Source organism: Limulus polyphemus, unplaced genomic scaffold, assembly GCF_000517525.1.
Source record: "Limulus polyphemus unplaced genomic scaffold, Limulus_polyphemus-2.1.2 Scaffold4217, whole genome shotgun sequence".
In the NCBI taxonomy this organism is placed as follows: domain Eukaryota; kingdom Metazoa; phylum Arthropoda; class Merostomata; order Xiphosura; family Limulidae; genus Limulus; species Limulus polyphemus.
This window is the reverse complement of record NW_013669827.1, coordinates 32,525-55,424: the sequence shown is the minus strand read 5'-3', so window position 1 is coordinate 55,424 and position 22,900 is coordinate 32,525. Positions and strand designations below refer to the sequence as shown.

Below are 22,900 nucleotides of genomic sequence, written 5' to 3'. Positions count from 1 at the left end.
ATACAGAATCACAATGACATAGAACTTATGACTGCAGGATATATGAAAGCAAGATTAGAAGTAAAGAAGATTGAATGCTGTATTGGGCAATTAGATCTATAAACTTTATTTACAAAACAGAGCGTATTAGAAAATTCTGTCTGTGAAATGGTGACAAAAACAGCAAGAGCACCAATAAATTATACACAAATGCTGTCATTCAACCAATGAAATATATTAGTGAACTTGTCTTTGAAATATTGGTTTTTATAAATATTCTAGTGCCATGATAAAAAACAAACTTACAAGTTATTATCACCATAGAACTAGACAATACAACTTTTTAGAGAATTACAGTATAAAATTAGTATTGCAAAAAAAAAATTCAACATTTTAAGTTTGGGTATTTTATCTTAATATGTTTCTCTCTATAGGCACAAAACATGGTGATCTTAAAAACGTCTATACTATTGTGTGTTCTGTTCATGTACTACATACAGGAGTGGTGCAACTTACAAATTAGCATTTAGGAAAAATATAAAAATTCTTTAAGATCTTTTCATATATTTTATATTTAATTGACTACCGTTTATTAATTACATTATTTTTACTTAACGTTTCACAATGTTTATGATAAAATTGTGTTTCTATGTTGTTACCCCATCTGGGAAGAAACATTCTTATCAGATAAAAATTAAACTACTTTAAACACAATATATAACGGTTTTTTGTTTAATTGTGTGATTTTTAACCTAAAATAAATTTTCAAACTACTAAATATTTTACATCAAGAGTAAATTAAATCCATACAATCCACTAGCTTGAATGAAGTTCACAAATATGCATCGACAAGTTGGATTTTGATAAACATTTTTCTACAGTTTAACATGTCCCATCTAATAAAAAACACATAGTTCATATATGGTACTCTAATGACCTTGAACAAGGTATGTTCATGTTAACAAATGACTTTGGGTAGCATACAATATGACGTCTGTATATCTTGGCCTACTAATGACATGAGGTATGTCTGATGTGAAATCTGTATATGATAAGACAGCTTGGGAAATTTAGTGGTATAGTGTATGTTCTAAAACTAAGTGTGTGGCACTTATATGAAAAATTATGATCAAGACTCTAAAGTATGGTATTTGATGACACAGGAGAATGTATAGCATCATGTGTGTGTTGCATTTACTCATATACTACTGAAAATGAAACAGATCATCTGTGTGTGAAATACGAGCATATGCACAACAAATTAAACTGTAGTTATTGTACCAAATATGGCATTTAAAAAAGATGTAGTTACTTACGAAGCTTGGAAAGGAGGCAGTCCTGATACCATCTGATATAAAATACATCCCATGGCCCACAAGTCTGAGCTGTGAAAAATATAAAGGTTTGAGAAAAAATAGAGATATGTACATGAAAATTAACCATCTAAATTCATCAATCACCTAAAATTAATCACGAGTACTTATTAACAAGCAACCTCAATAAATCAAAGTACCACTGATATGCTGATTATGTTACAACTACCAACTGTAATAATAAGTGAAGCAATATAACTCTAATGCTAATAGTCTACATATTTTATTTGCAAAATAGAAGGAGAAAAACTGCATAAAATGAATCAAACTCACTTCTAAGCATTACAGTTACACAAAAATAACTAAAATATTTTTTATAAATTTCAAATGGACAGGTATAGCTATTTCCAAAGGCAATGAGATGTTGCCTATCATTCAAGAGTCTAAAAACACATTTTTCATTGTCATACTATTCCTGAATGGTATAACAATGATGAATTGATATGAAAAGAAACTTCAATAAATGAGATGTCCAGCAGTATAGCATTTTTGTCTCCTAACGTGTCCTTGCATTATGGCAAAGCTGATGCAAATATTTACATCAGCAAAATCTTAAAACTTACACAAGTAACTGGACGAGAACATATGTGAAAGACAAACCTTGGAGCAGCACTTTTGTCTGTTAACATTTCTGGCGAAACATATTGAGCAGTCCCAACAAAAGAATTCTTCCTTGCATTGACTGTATTTAAATCTATATAGCAAATAAAAAAAGAATATGTCATCACTTTTCATTTATTCTCCCAAAGAACAAGTCTTTATCATGAGAAAGGTTTTAGATTAAATAAATGGTACTGAAATAAGTAAGTTACAAGTAAATCTCTCAGCAAATTTATAGTGGGCTTGTAATAAAATAAAATTTTATCTCTCAGACTGCTACATTTCATAAGCAGACATATTTCTCCATGATTATTATTATAAATGAAGATAAATATAATGTATCTGCTTCATTATCATCTTCTTTAATGTCATCCATTAACCAATCAGTGTCCTTTGTATATACACGTACGATTCTTTTGGCTGCTCTGACATTAACTGGAGAGCATGAGATGTATACTTGTTTATCAGAGCTGAATGATTAATTCAAGGTTGTTCAGCCTAATCTATTAGTGTTACGGCACACAAAAATGATCAACTAATTAAAATTAGTGTTTCTGAATATTATTATTTTTTGACTATTTCAACTAACCAAATATTATGTGAGAATAACTGATTAGTTGAATGTAATTGATTAATGAGTTCATAATTAATCAATCAGCAAATTCCACTAATTGCCAAGATCTGCTACCTACATGTGTTTAATGTCTTCTATGATATACCAAAAAAATTATGCTTACGGTTGTATATCAATTACTGCAAAATAATATGCATTCATTTGTTTGGACAAGTCAGTTCTGCCTACTATAGAAATACAGAAGCACAGAAACCTTGGTTTTAGCTAAAGCTATATACAAATTCTGAATCACCTGATATTAATAATGGATGTTCATGCACAGTTGAACATATTACTGTGTATAGGTAATCATGAGTCACTCTTGTAAAAAATTTCAACATTTTTATACTCTAAACACTTATATGTATGAACCACATATCAAATATTTCAGTTTTACAATCTTATAAAGATATATATACTTTCATTTTTGTATCCCACATATCAAAAATTATCAACAAACTCAAAGTTTAACCAGTAACTAAGATAAGAAATTTTTTATACAATTTAAGTTATCCTCCTTATCAAACACTGAGAGTTTGAAAGTGTTAGTCATAATTGAGAAGAGTTCCATGTGAGAAGGTGACAACACCAGAGATAAAAACTGTTGACAACTTACTTAAAACAAAAATGTGCCAATACTTTAGTAGGTAATACTCACATCTAAGGAATTATATAAATGTTACACAGCAAACATGATAATGAATAACTGAAACCAACTGGTGACAATAGAATGTATATGATGCTGCAAGTTGTATATAAAATTCCTAAATTTAGAAGCACAGTGACATTAATATGTTCAAAATATATTTTACTTTTGATATGAGTTTACAAACATTTCTTTCATTATGAGACCAAATGAAATATTATATCATATGCTATTTTTACAAATTTAATCACATGTATTAACTGTTATTGCTTGCCACAGAATTATCACATGCTGTACTGCAACGAGTCATACTTTTACGTTTAGTAACCATTATAACAAAAACAATCTTAGAGTTTACTTGTGGAAATGTAGACAAATGACCACCATTCATTTTAAATTAACCACTTATAAGTTTTAGTTATGAACAACCCAAGTGGAACTGAATGTATACAACCCAATTATTATTTCTTAATTACTAGGGGAGAGTCACGTTACATTTGTAAACATCCCTTTTAGAAACAAAAACCAAAGTTAGAGAAGAATGACAGCCAGAATGTGATTGGCTCCTCAACAATGGTTCATCAAACACTTGAATTGGTGAAGAACATAAATCTAATAAGGATCAGTTTTGAAAGTGAAGTTGTTCTTTTCATTGATTTTATTTAGCTGAATGTATCTTCCTTTATGCATTAGAAATATGCTGATACATAAAAATACACACAAGTAATTTGATAAGTCAGGTCTGAACATAAATGCTGGAGGTATTCCAAACTATAATAAATTTAAAATGGCATAGAAAAAATATATCATTTAAAAACAACGTGTATCCTATTTTAGCTGTTTTTGAATTTCAGATTTGAATATTTTTTTCCTTCATAATAATGATAATGCAATGAAGGAGTCTCAAGTCAAAAACCTCTGGCAGACTTATGTAACAAGGCATCTAATTTCTGAATCTTTTTCTCTTTGATACATATGGGTAGATGAATTCTTAAAGTGATTTTTAACTTTTAGGACTGAATTTAGAAGAAGTAAAATGTTATTTAATGGCATTTCTACTTATTATGTGTGTGTGTAAATTATTTTTTTCAAGTAACATTGAACAATACTGTGTTATTTCTGTAACATGTGAAGTTAATATTTAATGTGGTTTTATTCATTATTTAATAGCAAAAGGCTAGTCAAAAACTTTCTACAATTTTTAATTCAGTAATTACTAGTCTAGATCATCAGGAATACCTTGAAAAATATAACGTTATACATACATATGCAAGCTTGTCAAATTTATAGACAATAGGGTTTACACAAAGCTAGATTTCAGAGTTGTTACACTGTCTTGAAAGTTAAGGAAAGATGGATAGGGCTTCTGTTGTAGGTTGGGAAAATTTATTGATATCTCAGTAAATGGAAAGGTTTGGACATTGAAAAATGTCATTCCTTTCGATAGTGTATATGCTATAATATTGAAGCTATACAAACTAAAGTGGAGAAATGAGAGCACTAGCATATTGACAAACAACAAAAGTGAAAATTGAGAAATTTTTTAAATATTTTCTTTTGAAATTAAGAAAGTAAACTTAGATAATATCAAAGACTGGATTCTAAGTTATATTATGATGCTTATTTTATTGACAAACATTGATAATTAAATGTAGCTATGTAAAATATCATTACATGCACAAATTAGTCAGGCCCATATTACTTGTAAGTAAGGTTAAGGTGTTGTTTGTGATTTTTGATAAACTAACAGAAAATAAAAAATCTGATTTAAAAAAGTAGCAATATTAACTAATTACAAGTCAAGAATGTGAATATGTTGCAAATGATGATTTTTTAAACATGCAATTAGAATTATTTAGAATAATGTCTCATAAATATATATATATATATCCTGCATTGTTATAAAAAATAAATACTAACCTGAAGAATTATCTAGAACTTTGGCTGACCCAAAATCTGTTATTTGAATATGCATCTGTTCATTTAGAAGAATGTTTTCTGGCTTCAAGTCTCTGAATGAAAAACAAATTTACAATTATTATGTTGAGATATCGAAATCCCATAATATATTTGTAAAGCCTTATCCAAAACAAAAGCATTTTCTGCAACTATTAGTTCCATCAGAAACATTATGTATAAGTAATACATGTTCTAGTCAAAATACACATAATATTGCTAAATATCAACACAGCCATGCATTTGTAAGCTCATAAAATTGTTAATACAACATATTTATCATGCTATTTCATTTTTTGAAACTTATTATTCTTGTATATATTACATACAATATCTTCTAACATAAGAAATTTACAAAAAATGTTCCAAATTACTTTAACCTTTGCCCTTCCAAAAATGTCTGGGTTTGAAAACTCCACCTTGTGCCCGAGATAAAATATTAGCAAACAAAACTATCCAACACATACAAAAATGTCCTTCCAAAAAACATTATTTTTTTGCTATACATTAATATCTAAGTTCACTAACAGATATTTCAATGTAGAAATATTTTGTGAAGTTCTCTTACTCATCTTACCAACAATTTCACCAAAACAACGGACTAAAGTTTTTACAATGCAAAAACTTAAGGTCACAAAGTTTAGCCAATGATATTGAACACTGAGTAAATGGGGTTCAGCTTAATATAAATAGAAAAATAACTGGTAAAATAAAGAAAAAAAATTGGGCACAATGGTTCTAAACAACCACTAAAGGCAAACCTACTGAGCACAACTTCTGGATTAAGCAGTCTTAAATAATGTCAGTGAGAAATATTTCTCTAAGTTCTCCCCCCCTCTCCTCCAGCCAACATGGAGTGACTGTAATTTGACTGTCAATAAAAAACTTGAAAAGCAACAACACTACAACTTAATTAAAATTTTGGAACTTTAAATACCAAAAATCCATCATAGGTCTATGAATATTAGGTTCTAAATCAAACAGTATATTGTGCAACATAGACTAAATGTGGATATAATGCCTATAAGCTAACAAAACTTGAAATAGAACTAGAATTATGGTGGTAAAGTTGGATTATGTGTTTTTGTTCACTTTGCTTTATTCAAATTATACAGAAATTATCTATATCAGAGAAAGTCTTTATAAAGTTCTATTTTTGGTATCTTAAAAAATAAAAATTATATTTATGCAGATCTGTAAAAAGTATAATTAGTACATATTGAAATAATATGAGAAGGGGGTAAACTAATAACATTATTGAAATAACCAAAACCTTTAACAATAATGTTGTTTTTAAGCATAAGCAAAAAACATGTTTCAGTTGACTGATGGATAAAATATAGACAAACACACTAAAGAAATACTGCACATATATTTAAAACCAGAAGTAGTCAACCAACAGTGAACATTCAGATTAGATGGCTTTCAACATACATGTATAGATATATTTTTATTTTAACAACCACTTTATAATTAACTTATAATGTAATAGCAGTAAGACTTACCTATGAATTATTCCTAATTTATGCAAGTGTTCCAGAGCTAATAGAATTTCTCCTCCATAAAATCTGGTGCATTCTTCATCAAAAGATCCCACCTTAATTATATAAGGCAAGAGTTCTCCATGTTTTGCATAGTTCATTACAAAATCTGAATACAATGTTAAGATCAACAATTGTATGTGTGTTTACATATGTATTCATATTGTTCATAACTAAAATACAAATACATACACAGCAGAGAATTATGATATTGCAATGAATGTATATACAATGGTAAAAAGTCTTACTTGGCACTTGTATGTAAAGTTTTCCTAAAGCCTGCCATATCAATGATTCTTAATGCAAGAGGGCAGTAAACCATAAATCTAGATAATTATTGTTGGTTGCTGGTGTTTCTAAGAGGATGGATTCACAATTTTAAGTGACTAATGTTTAATTAAGGTTAACCAATGGTTCACATGATCATTTCAACCAATAACAGTTTCTATGTGGTGGATGACTAAGACTTTCTTATTTTATAGCTATTGGTCAATCCAAATAACTATGAACCAATCACAATGCATTATAATTATAAAAGACTATTTCCACACTGCTTATCTGTTGTAAAAAGACCAATAGATCTAAATCCATTCCTGGTGAGAATTTTAATTTCTTACTGTTTATGTTATCTAATATGCAAAACGATACTTTTTCACACGGCTTTGCCGTTTGTTATTTAAAAGAGATGTATAAAGCACAGACACAAACGTTATGTAAAATACATGGTTGCATGTATATCAATTGAACATTTTGCTGGTTTAAAACTAATATTTTTGAATTTTCATTATTTATGATAACATGAAGTTCACAAACATAATGAAAATTTAATATCCCAATATTTTAATTTGTATTATAACATGAAGCAACAATTTTTGGTGACATTGATACCCATCTTTTCTAATACAAAAATCACTATCTTGTAGACTATAAAATTACTGAAATAAAAGTATTCAGAAGAACACCAGAAACATATTTCATGAAATTTGCATAAAATTCACTGCTTGAGTGGTTACCACCTGCTATATCTGCACTCGTAGCAGTGTTATTGCTTCAAGGACATACACTACACGCATTTGACTTTTAACCCTGTCCATGGTAAAGTATAAAGGTCCAGTAATGACAGTGTTAAACAGCTTCAGGAGGTGACTTTCTACAAGGCTTGTAAGTGTAAGCAGAATAATTGGTTAACAAGACATCTTGAGGCTATAGTTTTAATTTTTAATTAGAGGAGTTCTTTTACTCAAGATCAAATAAACCTGTTGCTGCCAAACATGCTCACACTTTTCAGCAGTCGGGCAGTTATAGAACTAATAGTCAGTCCCATTGAATGTGGAACCAATTTATTTGGCTCATTCTATTTTTTCTTCAAAAACACCAATACACAATTACATGCATAGATTTTGGTTGGTATCAAAATAATAACAATGTTATACAAAGTCAGTGTCATAACAAAATTCAAATTACAATACATTACTGAACCAGTCTAACATCAATATTCATTCAGAGCAGTTGCCATAGTGAGTCACATAATCAGCTCAACTTCCTTCAGTAAACTTCATCATTATAATATTACCTTTTGGCCATCTAAAATTATAATAAGTGCAGCAAGTACAAATAAAATGTTGAAATAGCTTACCAATCTTCCTATATATATTCAGAAAAGGAAACTTCAGTTATATCTCAGGTTCAAAGAGTAAAACTTTGGAAGAACAAGTATGCAAACAAAATATTTAAGCTAGTAAAGATCATTACTTTGAGTTTCATCAAATTTTAGTTTTTAATGTAAAATAAATGCTGCTAAGTTGAGATTAATAATTAATTTTTGGAATGAAAACAGTATGGAGAAACCTGCACAATTAGCTTCTAATGATTTGGAAAAGAAATTTTATCAGTATAAAAATGGATCTTTGTTCTATTAGTTTTCAGAACCTTTATGGGATTTGACTGTCCAATAAAATCCACAGGTTTTTCTTAGTGTAATACCAGAGGAATAAACAACCATGTATCATCTTACAATATGTTATATATAATTTATGAAAGAGAATTGTTCACATACAACAGATTTGCTAAATTGCTATGTGAACAATTTCAGAGAAAACTGATATTTAGATATAAAGCCCAAACCTATCTCCATTTGTGGAATAGCTTCTAAAGGAAAAAGCAACTTTTGAACCAAGAGCCCGGTTTAGGAGTGAGAAATAGTTAAAATAAAAGGAAACTTTCCTAGCAGGAAAAGAAAATGAAACAATAGGGGCTGGAATTTAAAAAAAATGTAGAATTATCCATATCAGTGATCCATAAATGACAGGTAACGGCTACGTGACCAATGTTAACAGAGAATAGTATGCTGATATTGAAGTGACAAAGAATGACTATGTAGCCAGTAGTAGTGAAGAGAATAATTTTACTAAAACTTATTCAACAAGATAGGAAAAATAAAGCACTTATCAATCTATACATACATCAGTGATAATGTAAAAACTAGTTAAAAATATAAATTCATGATAGAATTAAAACAACTTCAGTGCCTGAATTCAACGAGTACATTTCTTTTTTGTCTACTGCTTTTGATTGTTTGTGAATTTTGCCCAAAGCAACATGAGGGCTATCTGCACTAGCTGTCCCTAATTTAGCAGTGTAAGACTAGAGGGAAGTCGGCTAGTCATCACCACCCACCGCCAACTCTTGGGCTACTCTTTTACCAATGAATAGTATGATTGACCATCACATTATAATGCCCCCATGGCTGAAAGGGTGAGCATGTTTGGTGGGACATGGATTCGAATCTGTGTCCCTCAGATTCGAGTCGAGTGCCCTAACCACTTGTCCATGCCAGGCCCTACTGCTTTTGATTTTAGTATACTTATACAAGGATATATGTTGGTAGTGAAACCTTGCTGCACGTGATTGAGCCTCTTCACCTCGTTGGAGTGAATGACACTAAGGGGATGGACAATAGTTGACATCAGTCACTTTATAAAAAAAAGTGAGAAGACTGGCACTGCATTCTCAGAAACACTTTAAAGGAGGATATTTACTCTTTGACAAAGAAATCTGGCATGGCTTAGAAAGTAAATTTTATTTCAAATGCATATGTGGTTCTGTGAAAAAAATCAAATCTGATAAAACTGTTAAAGACCAACAACACACAATGAACTTTGCAGCAGTGCAGGATTTTACTAGGAGCTGGCCCATTCATAACAAGAATTTTTTTTTCAGTTATGAGTATATCAACAATGCATAATCATACATTTATCAAATATGAAAACAAAATTGGGGAGATATATTTTTAAGCCAACATAAAATACTTATCTATGTCATAAATTGATAGAAATTTATATTGCTGCTAATTTTGAATCGAGGAGGGGGAGATTTGAACAATGCCATAAATAAAATGATCATGAAAGACAATAATGGACTGGCATAACTACAGCAACATCATTGTTTGAATAATGCAACACAATTATATGGAAAGAAAATTTGAGAGAAAGTAACTGTTCGTTATTCCAAAGCATCCTGAAATTTACATCTTGAATGTGTATTTTGATGATAAAGTTATGCTTTATTTTTCAGTCACAGGAAGTCTTCTTGATATTAGTAGGCTCAGAAGAGAGATAAATAGCTTTAGAGGCTGGTAATATCAATCCTGTTAATGGGTGGAATCAAAGAAGTTATGGACATTTCTATACAACTACCTGGAAAAGTGGTTACTATTACTGGTCACAAAACAAAGAAGCTTCTGCTTTTAGGTGTTAGAAACAAGTTTTGTATTTGTGCCATTGCTAATATACAACAAAAAGAAATAAATCACATATGCTATAAAAACTGGAATCTCCTGCCATGAAACCAGACACCACAGTAGAAGGTTTTAGGAAAATTGAAGCCATGCATGGTCTATGACAGAGATTCCACCATATACAAGAATATTATAGAAGGAGTTTCCTATGGATGCCATATAGAAAAAATGGAATGTGCAAATCATTTAGTTTGACTATATACAAAAACGCTTTCCACTTTTGTAGAAGAATCAGCCGAGTATGCCAGATTTATGATCTGATGAAGGATAGAGTAGCCATCAGGTACAATGTTGAACAAAATAAGTTTTACCTCTACAAAATGACTTGAAAAATGTGACTTTCATGTTCTGGGAGACCACAGGCAGTGCAAAGCATACTTTTGTTAAAACTCTGGAAATACTGAACCAGCAACAAATTTGATACCAACTATTTCTTGACTAGTATTTGCACATATCACATCAGCTGTAGAAGGTCTCATGCAAAAGGCCCATTGCCTCATCACAGATGAAAAAAACAATGCAGCAGAGACTTATATGCATATAGTCATAAAATTAATTTGGGGAAAACAAATTATCTGGTCAAAAAAAAAAAGATCATATCCTCGACACTGTTTTGGTTCTGGTTCCGATCAGTACAAAACAGAATAACAATAAATAAAATAAGGCTGGTTTTGCCTTTCTCTAGGTCAATACAAACTATGAGTATGAATGACAATACCTATAAGTGGTGCATGTGTGTACATGTGCAGCATGCAGGCATTGTGTATGTAATACAATATAGTAGTGTGTGTGTGTGTGTGTGAAAGTTCCAATGCAAGTCTAGTCTTACTCCAGGCTGTACTTGGTGAGTAAATCAAGCTAGTTAGAATGAAATCATTGAATGCAAGTGGCCAAGCTCGCTGTTCTGTTTAAAAGTTTTACAGGTCATTGACTGTTTGTTTCTTTAAGATACTATGTAACATTAGCATGGTTTTTTTCCCAATGTACACAAGTACGAAACTTCCTGGGAAATAAGGCATCAAAAATTAGTTGAATAAAGATGCAAAATTTCCAACTAAATATTAATTGGATATTTTGGAAATAAATAAGATATAAAAACATCAAAATTCTTGTAAATGAGTCTTTGTACATCAATACTGTCACAATTGGATATTTTTTGAGGGTCTTTGTATTTTATTTTTTGGACCACCTATACAGCCTTCTGAACAACCTGGAAATTTCCTTAAAATCAAGTTCTGAAGACATAATCTTACAAAACTTGGAGAAACAGAATGTGTTTGACAAGGCTACCTGATAAATAGATGTGGATGAAGCGAACAAGCCTTTGTCAAACAACTAGGTGAAGAATTGGAAAAGAGGAGGAAGAATATAAGCTATGTTATAAAGATCAAAGGCAGAAGGTGGACTACCGTCTTTGGTAAATGGACACGGAAGAAGGTCTGATGGATTGGGAAAGGAAAGATGCAACACATGGAGTCAGTCCCTGGTCTGAGGCAATGGACCTGACAAAAGCCATGCATGAAGATGGAGTGTGGTAACGTCTGGATGAACAATGTTTGAGGGAGTAAAGACCGAGACAGAAGTATAGGTAGGGAAGGTTGTACAAGTAAAGGTCAGAGCAGAGGGAACCATGGTTGTGCTGGCCAATATTAAGCTACAAGTAGGACTAGACAAACAGTGGTTTGGATTATGGATAGAACTCTGGAGAGAAGTCGATTAGGAGGGTAAACATCCAATCTTGTCTGAATATGTCCACTGCCAGAGCTAGCAGGTGTGGAATGGGAGACCAAAAGGAAGGAAGTCTCGTGTTCCAGTGGGTGGTGAAAGCATCGATATGACATGTCCCAGCTGAGAACACACTCACCGAAAGACATTTTGATTGATGGACCACAGGAGAGGAAGAAAGTGGAACAGAGTTCAATGAACCACTATAAGTTTGAGAATGTAGATACAGAGAGAAGACTCTTCGACTGACCAGACTGGAAATTTCTCGAGTGTCGAGGTAAGCACCCAACCCTCTGAAAATGCGTCCACGAACAGGGACAGGGAACAATGAAGGGAATTCATATGAGCTCAACTCATGGGAATGAGAGCTTTCAAAGAAGCTCACATCCCCAAAAGAGATAGAACCTTTCAAGCTATAAGGTGAGGACTTTGTGGATTACTTTCTCAATATTCTAAAGATGAAGAGAAGGCTGGGACTGACTGTGGTTGAAACTGAAGAAAACCTCCAAATGAACAAGGTATTGAGTGGGGGTAAGAATAGACTAGTCAACTTTTATCAGGAATCCTCCCCAGTGCTGCTTATTGTAGGAGCAGACAAGAGTGGTCTCTGGAGTGTGAATGGGAAGAAGTGAGCAAAAGCCAGTCATCCATGTAATGATGATTGCAAAGACCCATTGAGTGAAGATGTTTGGCAAAAGGTCTTACCACCTGAAAAAATACACAAGGAGTCGAGGTTATTCCAAACAGTAGGGCTATAAATTGGAACACTCAACTTCTAGCTATAAATTACTATCAATGATGTAGGTACTATAGAGATGAACCCTAAATTGTAGAGTATGAGGAGAAACACTGTATTCTAGTATCAAGAACTTAGGAAATGTAGCTAAAACAAAGCTCAGCCCTACAAATGGGAAAGAAATGAGCATATCAGTGATGTACCAATGAAAAAAAAAATTAAGTCCTATGTTAACTAAAATTAGGATTATAAGGCACATATTGAACAATGATGAAGAGAAACATTATACATATAGAACACTGAGTTAAATGTTACTAGTAAGAATGATATGTAAAGTAAGTACAAACTATCTAAATATACCAAGTTAACAAAGTACTCATTAATATCGAACTGACAAAATATTGCAACTTCCTAGTCCACAACATATGTAATAATAATGAATGTGTAAACAGACTAAAATTACCTATAAAACAAAGTAATAATCAACATCTAACTTACAATAAATTAAAATTAACTTAGATGACAAAGGACACATAAATATCTAACTTACCAAAGTCTAAGCACTGATGATGTGAAATATTTAATTTTCCCTTGTAAAGAATGAGAAAGCCACACAAAGGGCATCTGAGCTGCACCTACCATGGGTATTGCAACCAGGTGGAAAGTGTACAAGTGGAAACACTTACCACTTATCCACTGGGAGATCTGGAAGCAATAGAAAGAAAGGAGGAGAAAACAAACCTCCACCAAAGTGAACGAAGTGGATGCATGCCAACAGGAGCAGGAAACAGAAAACTAGCAAAATTACCCTAATCTTGAAAATACAGAAAAAAAACTGAATTTGCATCGAACATGGACCTGAGTAACCAACTGTATATATATAAAAAAGTGTGGAAGGTGAAATCTCCTGAAGAGGTGTATAGTGTGGCAGACCAAAATAAAAAGGTGCCAAATTGTCTTCTCCTTCAGCAACATTTTCAGTTTGAAAAGGATAACAAATTTCTGGTCAAACATATTAATCTAGCTCCCTGCAAATTAAGACCTGTACCTCCTCTGCAGATAAAGTCAAACCTGATTCCTGGGAAGTCACACTAATAGGATTGTCGACTGTAATGGGAACTACTGTATTCGATACACTGAATTGCAAATTCATATGAAATTCTCATATAATTTGGTAATAAGAAACAAATGCAAAAGAAAAATCATTGAAACAATTGAATGCAAACAGTGTAAAAGAAAACTGCTGAAAAAAAAAATTGAAATGGCAAATAACCCCAATCATAAATGGTAGCCACGTGCAAAAACATCACACATCTAAATGAAGCTGTGCCATTCAAGAAAGTGAGGACTAAGCAGGAATAGCATAAGGAGCTAGCTGTATCAACATAGGTGGTGCAATACTATTGGTGGAGAGTAGTTATATGATATGTACATGTTCAAAAATGGTGCAAAATTGATGGGATATATAGACTGGTGTGACGAGCACAACAAATTTTTACCAATGCTTAGAGGGCAGAAAGAAGCTCAAGATAGCTTTGAGTGAGGGAGGTATGACCATATCAGAAATTATCAATATATGATGAAAAATATATTCACAACTTCCCCCTATGGCAGACAGAGCTCAGATAGCCCATTGCGTAACTATGTGATAAAACAACCAAGCAACATCATGTGATTATAAATTTCACTTCTTCTCTGGGAGTTCATTTTAACTAAATTTAAACCCCCTTTTTTAGAGAAATGTTTTTAGTTCATGTGTTATAAAAAACATGCTATTTAAACTGTTTATTACTTTAATAACTAACTACAGAAAGAGTTGAAGAGGATAACCTTTTAAAGTTTGGTCTACTTCTATATGTTTTGCATGTAAAATAAGTTGCAATTTCAAAAAATAATTTTCAAAACATATTTCAGTTTGACTATAAAACCAAAAAAAGATTAACCACTTAGAAATTATGTAAATTATCTTTCTGGAAAACATTGGATACTTTGAATCATGTAGATTTGATGCAATAATGGAATTTAATTTTTAAAAAGTTACCTTTTTAAAACTCATTAATAAAAAACTGTTTAGTTAACTTTATAATTTATACTGCTTAATAACTCTTTGATGTATTTGTTTCACACAAAAAAATTACATTTTTAGAATACCTTATTAACCAATAATTAAAAACATGCATGGGTCATGCTTTCTGATCAATGTATAATAGTTAAGGAAAACATTAACTTTAACAATGATATAGACTGTGCTTCATGTGTTATGAATCAAAAACTACTTGCCAATTTATTATTCTATTAAAATAAACAGCAATATTGTTTTTATTTTATTTTACAATAACATTTCACAGGTCTTTTTGGGATACTAAGCACTCCTTCTTCCTAAATTTTTGTCCTTTTAAGCTATAGAAGTAAACCTTAACCCGAACAAGCATTAAAACAGACCTTTTTATCCTATTCTGATCATAAAAGTTTCAGGATAAAAATAATACATTGAAAATGAAATTAAATTATCAAAGTGAGCAATGACTTCATTATTTTTTAAAAATATATTAAAGTTGGAAAATCAAATTTTCACTATCGTCTATGCCATTTGGCATGGCTGGCAATAGCACCAGCTACCCAGGTTGATCAATTTCTTTAAAAAATAGTGAGAATTATTAGATTTACATAACTATTAAACATTTTCCCAAGAGCCAATTTTTTTGCAAAATCAAAACTAAGTAAAACATAAATAAAGCACATGTACATATAGCTAAAAATACCATCTTGAAGAGGTTTGTCAGTAAAAGAATCGAAGTAATATCCAAAATAATCCAAAGTGGATATGCTAAAGGCATACTATACTAAACTGTGAAAAATCATTTGTTAATATTTTGATAGTTTCTTGTTGAAATTTTTTGAGATCTGAGAAAATAAATATTGCACTCATCAACCATGCTTAACATGGATCATTAAAGATTTACCTGAATCATTATTGAAAAAAATAAATAACATTTTCAAATTCTTTAAATGTAGTGCAATTAGTAGGATACAAAGTCGATCTGTATCTTGGAAAGTACAGAACAACTTGATGAAGAAGGGGCTGGGATGATCATTGAGTATATTCATAATCTGTTTCTCCCTCATAATAGCTTTCTGTTTCTTTTCCCGAAGGATGTGAACTTTTTCACAGACTTTGACTATGAAATAAGTAAAGAAATTTTGTGAGTATAACAAATGTAATGCAACAAAACAAAAATGGAAGACAATACAATGAAACATTTTTAATATCTCAGTAGGTGAAATGTAAGCATATTAGTAATACAGTTAAGTTTAAGTACAAAACAACTGGAGAATAATAACACTGTATGTTGGTTTCTATAATACAGAGCATTTGTGAAGAGTTTTTAGTATATAAACATTAGTGATGTGCTGGTTACCAAATATGATACCAAAATTACATAAAACTCTGGTGATAAAATTATCCCGAAGTCTGTGGTCCAATGGCTAAAATAAAACTTGTTTACACAGTGAACTGTGACCAACTGCATAAATACTTGTATGTGTCAAGGACAACATATTGTGCATTTTACAACAGTGACCTGTCCAGGTGGAGATACTGTAATATGGAGTCTAAGGAATGTGGCCTTACTTATTGATTTTCACAATTATGTATCAGTTTGTGCAGAAGAACAATTTACTAAATGGGTAGGGCAGGATGGTGGATTATGTCTAAAATGGCTTATCAACTTTAGATAACCAGAAATAGTTACAACTGTACAATTTCAGGGAGTGTTTTCATGCAATGAGAGGATAATTGGGGAGGAGAATTCCTTGGGTCAGCTGGATGGAAGAAATCTATTTACTAGGTGAAAAAAAAAAGAAAGAAAGGTCACGCACACACAGATATGGTAAGTATTTTTCACATATGGAAGCACCACTCCTTCAATTGACATAAATAAGCATTTGGAATTGCACATTGCAATTATATTCAAGGTTTACTTATAGTGTGAAATATAGTTGATTTCCTTCAGGCAAACAACAATGCTGATAATCGGCTGCTTGGGCAACTTTAACTAACTTTTGTTTACAAGGTGGGGTAATCTTACTTAACAAGTGTTTCTAAACAAATAAGCAAATACTGTGCATGTAACAGATATTGTGTTCTGCTGTTCACAAAACTGATGTAGAATTTCTATTTCTTAAGTTGTGTCATTTTAAAACAAAGGCTTGCAATACACGAGCGTGAAAATTGTTAGGCTAGCTAGTTCAAAGTGTATTCATAATAAGTCTTTACTGTAGTAACCAGTTTTATGATACTTGTATAGTTTCTGTCAAAGAATTGAAAGAAATGTTGCCATAAAAAAAAAACAGTTTCAAATTCTGTGCATTGGAAACACAAAGATGGAAAATTTATACTAAAATACTGTAAAGCAACTGGCAATACATTAAGGTTTCTTAGCATATACCTATCTTATATATTTTAATATAAAATTGAGTCTTTTTTCCTAACACAATGTCAAGCAGTTTCGTAACTTTGATGCTACATTTGCAATAAGGTGCCATGCTATTATTAGGTACTAACAAAAAAATTTTTTTCACAGTATTTTCTTTGCATCAGCATAACCCCAGTAAATATCATTAACTTACGGTTTATTATAAATACACAATTTCAAAATTCATATGCAATGAAAATTATTGCAGAAAACAGGAAAAGTATAAAATTAATAAATGTAATGATTTAAAGGCTGCTATGTGCTGAACAAGTAGGCTTACAGTGCTGAATAATCTAATTTACATTTTACTTAGTCTAGTATTTAAAGATCATATAAAGACGTAAAGTTGAAAGTAGATAAATACTGCAGATTATTTGAGCTATATAATTACATAGTGTGTCACCAATTGCATATAACTATTGTTAAACTTTAGTCTCTTAAATAAAATAAAAAGACATACCTTATTATGCTATATTAATTTACTGAGTAACTTTATCGTGTTATAGCAGTCTTAATCACACACTACTAATAATTCTGAGATGTGAAAACACATACTAAAATACCTACTTGCATATTCTTTGCCTGAACGGATATCCTTTGCCAAATACACCTAAAACACATAAATGTTTCTTTGATTATTTAATCTTCACCACTACTTATTTAAAATCATATGGGCTTTATAAAAGAAAAGTAAGTGAAACAAAAACCCATCTGATGAAATAAATTAACTTGTATGTTTAAAAACACGATAAAACAACTTCTAAAGCTACATTACTTTGAATGACAACTTTTGTTGTATTATTGTAAAACCATTTTTATGTTCTGTTAAGACATAAGAAAAACTATTATTCAAAGCTATCATTTATTAACACCCTTGTTTTGTAAAAATATGTAAAACATGACCTAAACAAAGTTAAAGTCCTCTATAACTCTGATTCATTGGCATGCACCACTCTTTCATGTATGCACCTTTCTTTCTTCTTCTTTTGTTAGAAATTGAAACTAAGTATAACTTAGAAACTACAGATGCACAACTACTTAAAGTATTGCAAAGCTGTGTATACTATTCAAAACAGCATATCTATTTTGATATAAATGGTTAATTTCCTATCTTCAAGAGAGCATGTCAATAAACAAACACTTCTGAAATATGAAATGAGCCTACAAAACCCTGGACTAGTCACCAATAGCTTCTAAAACATGTAACTACTATTAAATTCATTTGAAAATTAGGTAAATCATAGCTTGGTTTGAAGATTCTCAAAAGTCAAAATTACATGAATGGTGTTTTTGATGAGTGTGTATGTGTGTGTATATATATATATATATTTATTAGGAAGTTACAGAAATAAATTGAACAATAAATGATAACAAATGACATAATTTGTGAAGTAATAATGCAGTAGCCTGCCACCTCGTATGATAAAATAGCATACATTCCACACTAATTTCTAATACTGTATCTATAACAATCACTTTTCAACAATCATACTCAATAGTATTTTATAATATCTTAAACTGGGATAGAGAAATGTCAATTTTTCAATACAATGTAACCTTCCATCAAGATTAATTTAGACAAGCTACAAATCCCTACTTTGACTGCAATAAAATTGATAAGTTCTGTAAGTAAAGTTGTTCTCAAGGGACAATCTTGAAGGCAAAGATTGTATCATCACAGATTTAATGATCGGCTTCCATCAATGTCACAGTGTAATGTAACAACAGATGAGCAGCAACAAAGCAATCTCATCAGAACAGAATAATTAATACAACACAGATTAATGCAATATAAACAGATGCAGTGACATGGTTACCTTGTTAGGTTTACATGACATACACAAATGTTCTTCAACAGCCTGTTGTGCACAAGTGTTTGCTAGAATAAGGTGACACAAGTAATGCATGCAAAATAGACAACAGCAACACACTTAATGTAAGTCACCAATTATCAACAACATTTACAACTGTTACTTAACACCAACTATTTAAGAATAGCAATATGAAATAGTACTATATGCTGTGGTAATAAATACTGAATATGCACTCACAATTTCAGGTAAGTATACAAAACAGTAGAAAGAATTACCACCATCGTCTGAGTAGGAAAATCTACTATGGTAATCATTCACTGTTACAAAGTTGCTGAAATATATTTGCAGAAATCCATGTTGAAACAGCTAAGTTGAGTAATGATGAACAATAGATCTCGAGTAACGATATGCAACAGCAACATCAGAAACCTTTCACGTGGCAGTTTCCAATTAATGCATTAGACAATGCACAAGTTGTAGTTTCCAACTAACATACACGCTAGGAAAACACTGGATTTCTTTATGGTAGAAAGTGAATTTTGCAACACGACAAAATTAAAAAGATTGAATTAAGTTTAAAAGTATTCTCTCAGTGTTTTGCAAAATTCCTCTGCAATCCCACACTACAGTAGATATCACTTGCTATAATTTTACAGTGGAGTCATAATAGGGATTTGTAGCTTGAACAAACTGTCAGCAGTAGATCTCCAGTCTTGTTTGATTACTTTTTTGTGATCCCTATTTGTAGATTTTAAATTCTCAATTTTTAATTATCTTGTATGTTGAACTGCTAAAAGTTATAAGAGACTGATGTGGAGAGAAGTTTCCTCTACTGTCCAAAGTCCCTTAAATACCGTATTTTCCATACAAGCACCCCAGCCCTGAAGAGAAGCACATCTGTGAACAGAAGTATCCCTGGCCATGGAGGTGGAAGAGGTACATTTACTGTTGTGTTGTCCCTGTCCAACCACCAGTTGAGATCCAGCAAACTGGAATCTGACAGTCTCACTGGACAATGCAGCATATCTGTGCTGTAATGACCATTGAAGGGCCCTCATGTGGGCCTGATCTAAAGAACTGAATGATTCCAAGGATGCCCACATCTCCAAAAGGGATAGAACTGTGCATGCTGGTGGAGAAGGAGATAACTGTATTTGAAGAACTACCTGTTCTTCAGTTGAAGGTGTAGAGGAGAATGTTAGGCCCAGCTTAGTCTGGAAGTGAAAAATACTCCTAAATGGATGAGGTATAGCATGGGAGTAAAAATAGACTTTTCCTTTTTTTGATAAGAAACCCAGCCTTCATAGCTTCTGATAACAGAGGTTCAATGTGCAGTTCTGCTAAATGGTGTAAAGGGGCAAGCAGTAAGCCAGTTGTCCATGTAATGGTGAGTGTGAATGCTGAGGAAGTGAAGATGACATGAAATAGCTCTCACTATCCAGCAAAAAAATGTATGGAGCAAATGCGAAGCCAAATGATAGAGCACAAAATTGAAAAACCTGGATGTCATGCACAAAACTGATATAATGCCTTGAAGACTCGGAGATCAGGATATATGACTTCGAATTATGTCATCCACAGTCTGAGTGAAAATAGCCACAGTAGGGAAAGAACGACTCCATTGTAAATCGAGGAGGCTGTAGGAAGCAAATGGGATGAAAAAAATGGATGACTGGTCACCATTCGCCCATCTTTTTCAGTACTACAAAAAGCTGAGAATAAAAAAACCCTGAGAGAGGAGGTGACTATGGCTTCTTGGTGTGAAGATTGTGGATGGCTTGTGCTCGACGGTTGGATGTAAGAGGGTCCAAGGGGAATGGAAAGCCAACTGGTATGAGAGGCAGTGGAGGAGAAGACATGAACTAAATGACCCATCCATTCCCGAGTACTTGAATGACACACTGATCTGTGGTGAATGTCTCCCATACTGACACAAACCCTCTGAGATGAGACCCCACAGGACCTGACCCCATAAGGTAGTGACTGACGCTGAAATCTGTGCTCCACCCTCAAGAAGGATCCTGACTGGTAAGGTCAGAATCGTAATTGTGTTTGAATGAATCGTGGCACCGAGGCAGGTGGTCTGGAAATGCGAACGGGAGATGCCATAAACCCTCCTGTAGAAGAACTTTGGGACAGTCAAGAAGCCATTGTATAAAGTGAAGAGTGTAGATAGACCACAACTAATCACCATTCCATAGAGTCTGGGATTCCTGCAAGATAGATTGTCAGAGAAAACGAGTTTCTCTGAAAACTCTAAGGTCTGACACAGATAGGCAAACTCCCTTTGGTAAGGTATCTCTCTCCAAAAGATCCCAGCAACAAACCAACCAAGATACCAAGGAGAGAGCAGAAACTGATAACCAGACCAAAGTGGAAGGCAATAAATGATAAGATCCTCCAAAATTTGAGCAGAGGAACTAATATAAGCCTCACACAACAGTTACAAAGATGATAAAAAAGTAAAACTGTTGTAAGTGACAGATAAATTCTGGAAAACCGAGATAAAGTAAGATAAACAATGGCATCTTGTCTAGAGCCCCAAGTAGGAAAGTAGAGGGTCTAACCTCTGAGAGCTCATATAAGGGTACTCCAGGTGATTGAAAGCCAAGGCATGCTGATCCAATAATGAGGAGGACAAGGCATGGCAGCACCCTTCCTCAATTGATCTGCAAACTTCCTTGCGTGCACTGCAATGTCTGGTGAAGGTGGAAGGACTAGGTAATCAGACAAACTAGTTTCTCCCAATAAGGAAGTTCATCAGTCATAAGCCACAGGAGAAATACTCAAAATGTGACAAACATGGTGTACGAGTTGTCTGAGCAAAGGAAGGTGCTGAAAAAATAGTCTAAAGTCTCACTAGTCTGTCCTTGACCTCCCACAATTCAGCCTCAGAGCCAACAGGAGTAAAAACATTAGACTGCATGTAAGACTATCTCTCTCTGAGTATAAGGAAATGTTTGTCCTCTGCAGGCTGGCTTGTGTAGCAGGTGTTAAACTATTAACATAAAATATTTCCCTCAGCCAGAGGGAAAGTAGTGTTTTTGGGCGGCAGATAATGAAAGAGGTCACGTATTAAATATGAACCACTTAATCTCACTATTTTGTTAATGAAACGACAGATTTCCTTCAAAAGCAGATTTAAAGTTCAAAATACTTAATAAACAAAAATGGCACACACACATGAGGCCTCCAAACAGTGGCTGCTGATGCCAGATATGAATACAAGGGCTAGATTTGAGGAGCTTTATTATAATCGACTTAGTCCTATAGGAGTAATTATTGATATATATTTCAAACGTTGTTGTTTCCCAACTTCTACCTAACAGTTAAAGATAACTTTTCTCATCATGTAACTGAGAATATTGGTTTGAGAACTCACTCTTTGAGTTGCCATACATGATGTCTCTGAAGGAGCCACACATGGATTCTTCTGTTACTATCTTCACTTAACTTGTAAAGCACAAGGAACACACATACCAACCCCTCAGATTACTTAATTGTGGACATACTTATGAATGGACTGTAGAGTTGTATGTAATTAACTGTAGTGTATTCTAAGGTCTTGCTTCCACACCTCATGTGACACTGGCCACAATGAGTGTCTGCTTTGTTTGTTTGTTTTGTATTGAATTTCGCGCAAAGC

At 32.6% G+C, this 22,900-nt stretch overlaps 1 protein-coding gene across 2 annotated transcripts in view; it reads right to left on the bottom strand.

Moving 5' to 3' along the window:
- LOC106470789 (3-phosphoinositide-dependent protein kinase 1-like) overlaps positions 1-22,900 on the bottom strand; it is a 50,241-nt gene that overhangs the window by 9,162 nt on the left and 18,179 nt on the right. For both annotated transcript variants that reach the window (XM_013931355.2, XM_022399428.1), the window contains exons 3-8: positions 18,008-18,050; positions 15,998-16,144; positions 6,673-6,817; positions 5,132-5,223; positions 1,953-2,046; positions 1,296-1,364 (exon numbers count right to left, since the gene is read on the bottom strand). In XM_013931355.2, coding sequence (XP_013786809.1) covers positions 1,296-1,364; positions 1,953-2,046; positions 5,132-5,223; positions 6,673-6,817; positions 15,998-16,144; positions 18,008-18,050 — 590 coding nt within the window. The remainder of the gene's footprint in view (positions 1-1,295; positions 1,365-1,952; positions 2,047-5,131; positions 5,224-6,672; positions 6,818-15,997; positions 16,145-18,007; positions 18,051-22,900) is intronic.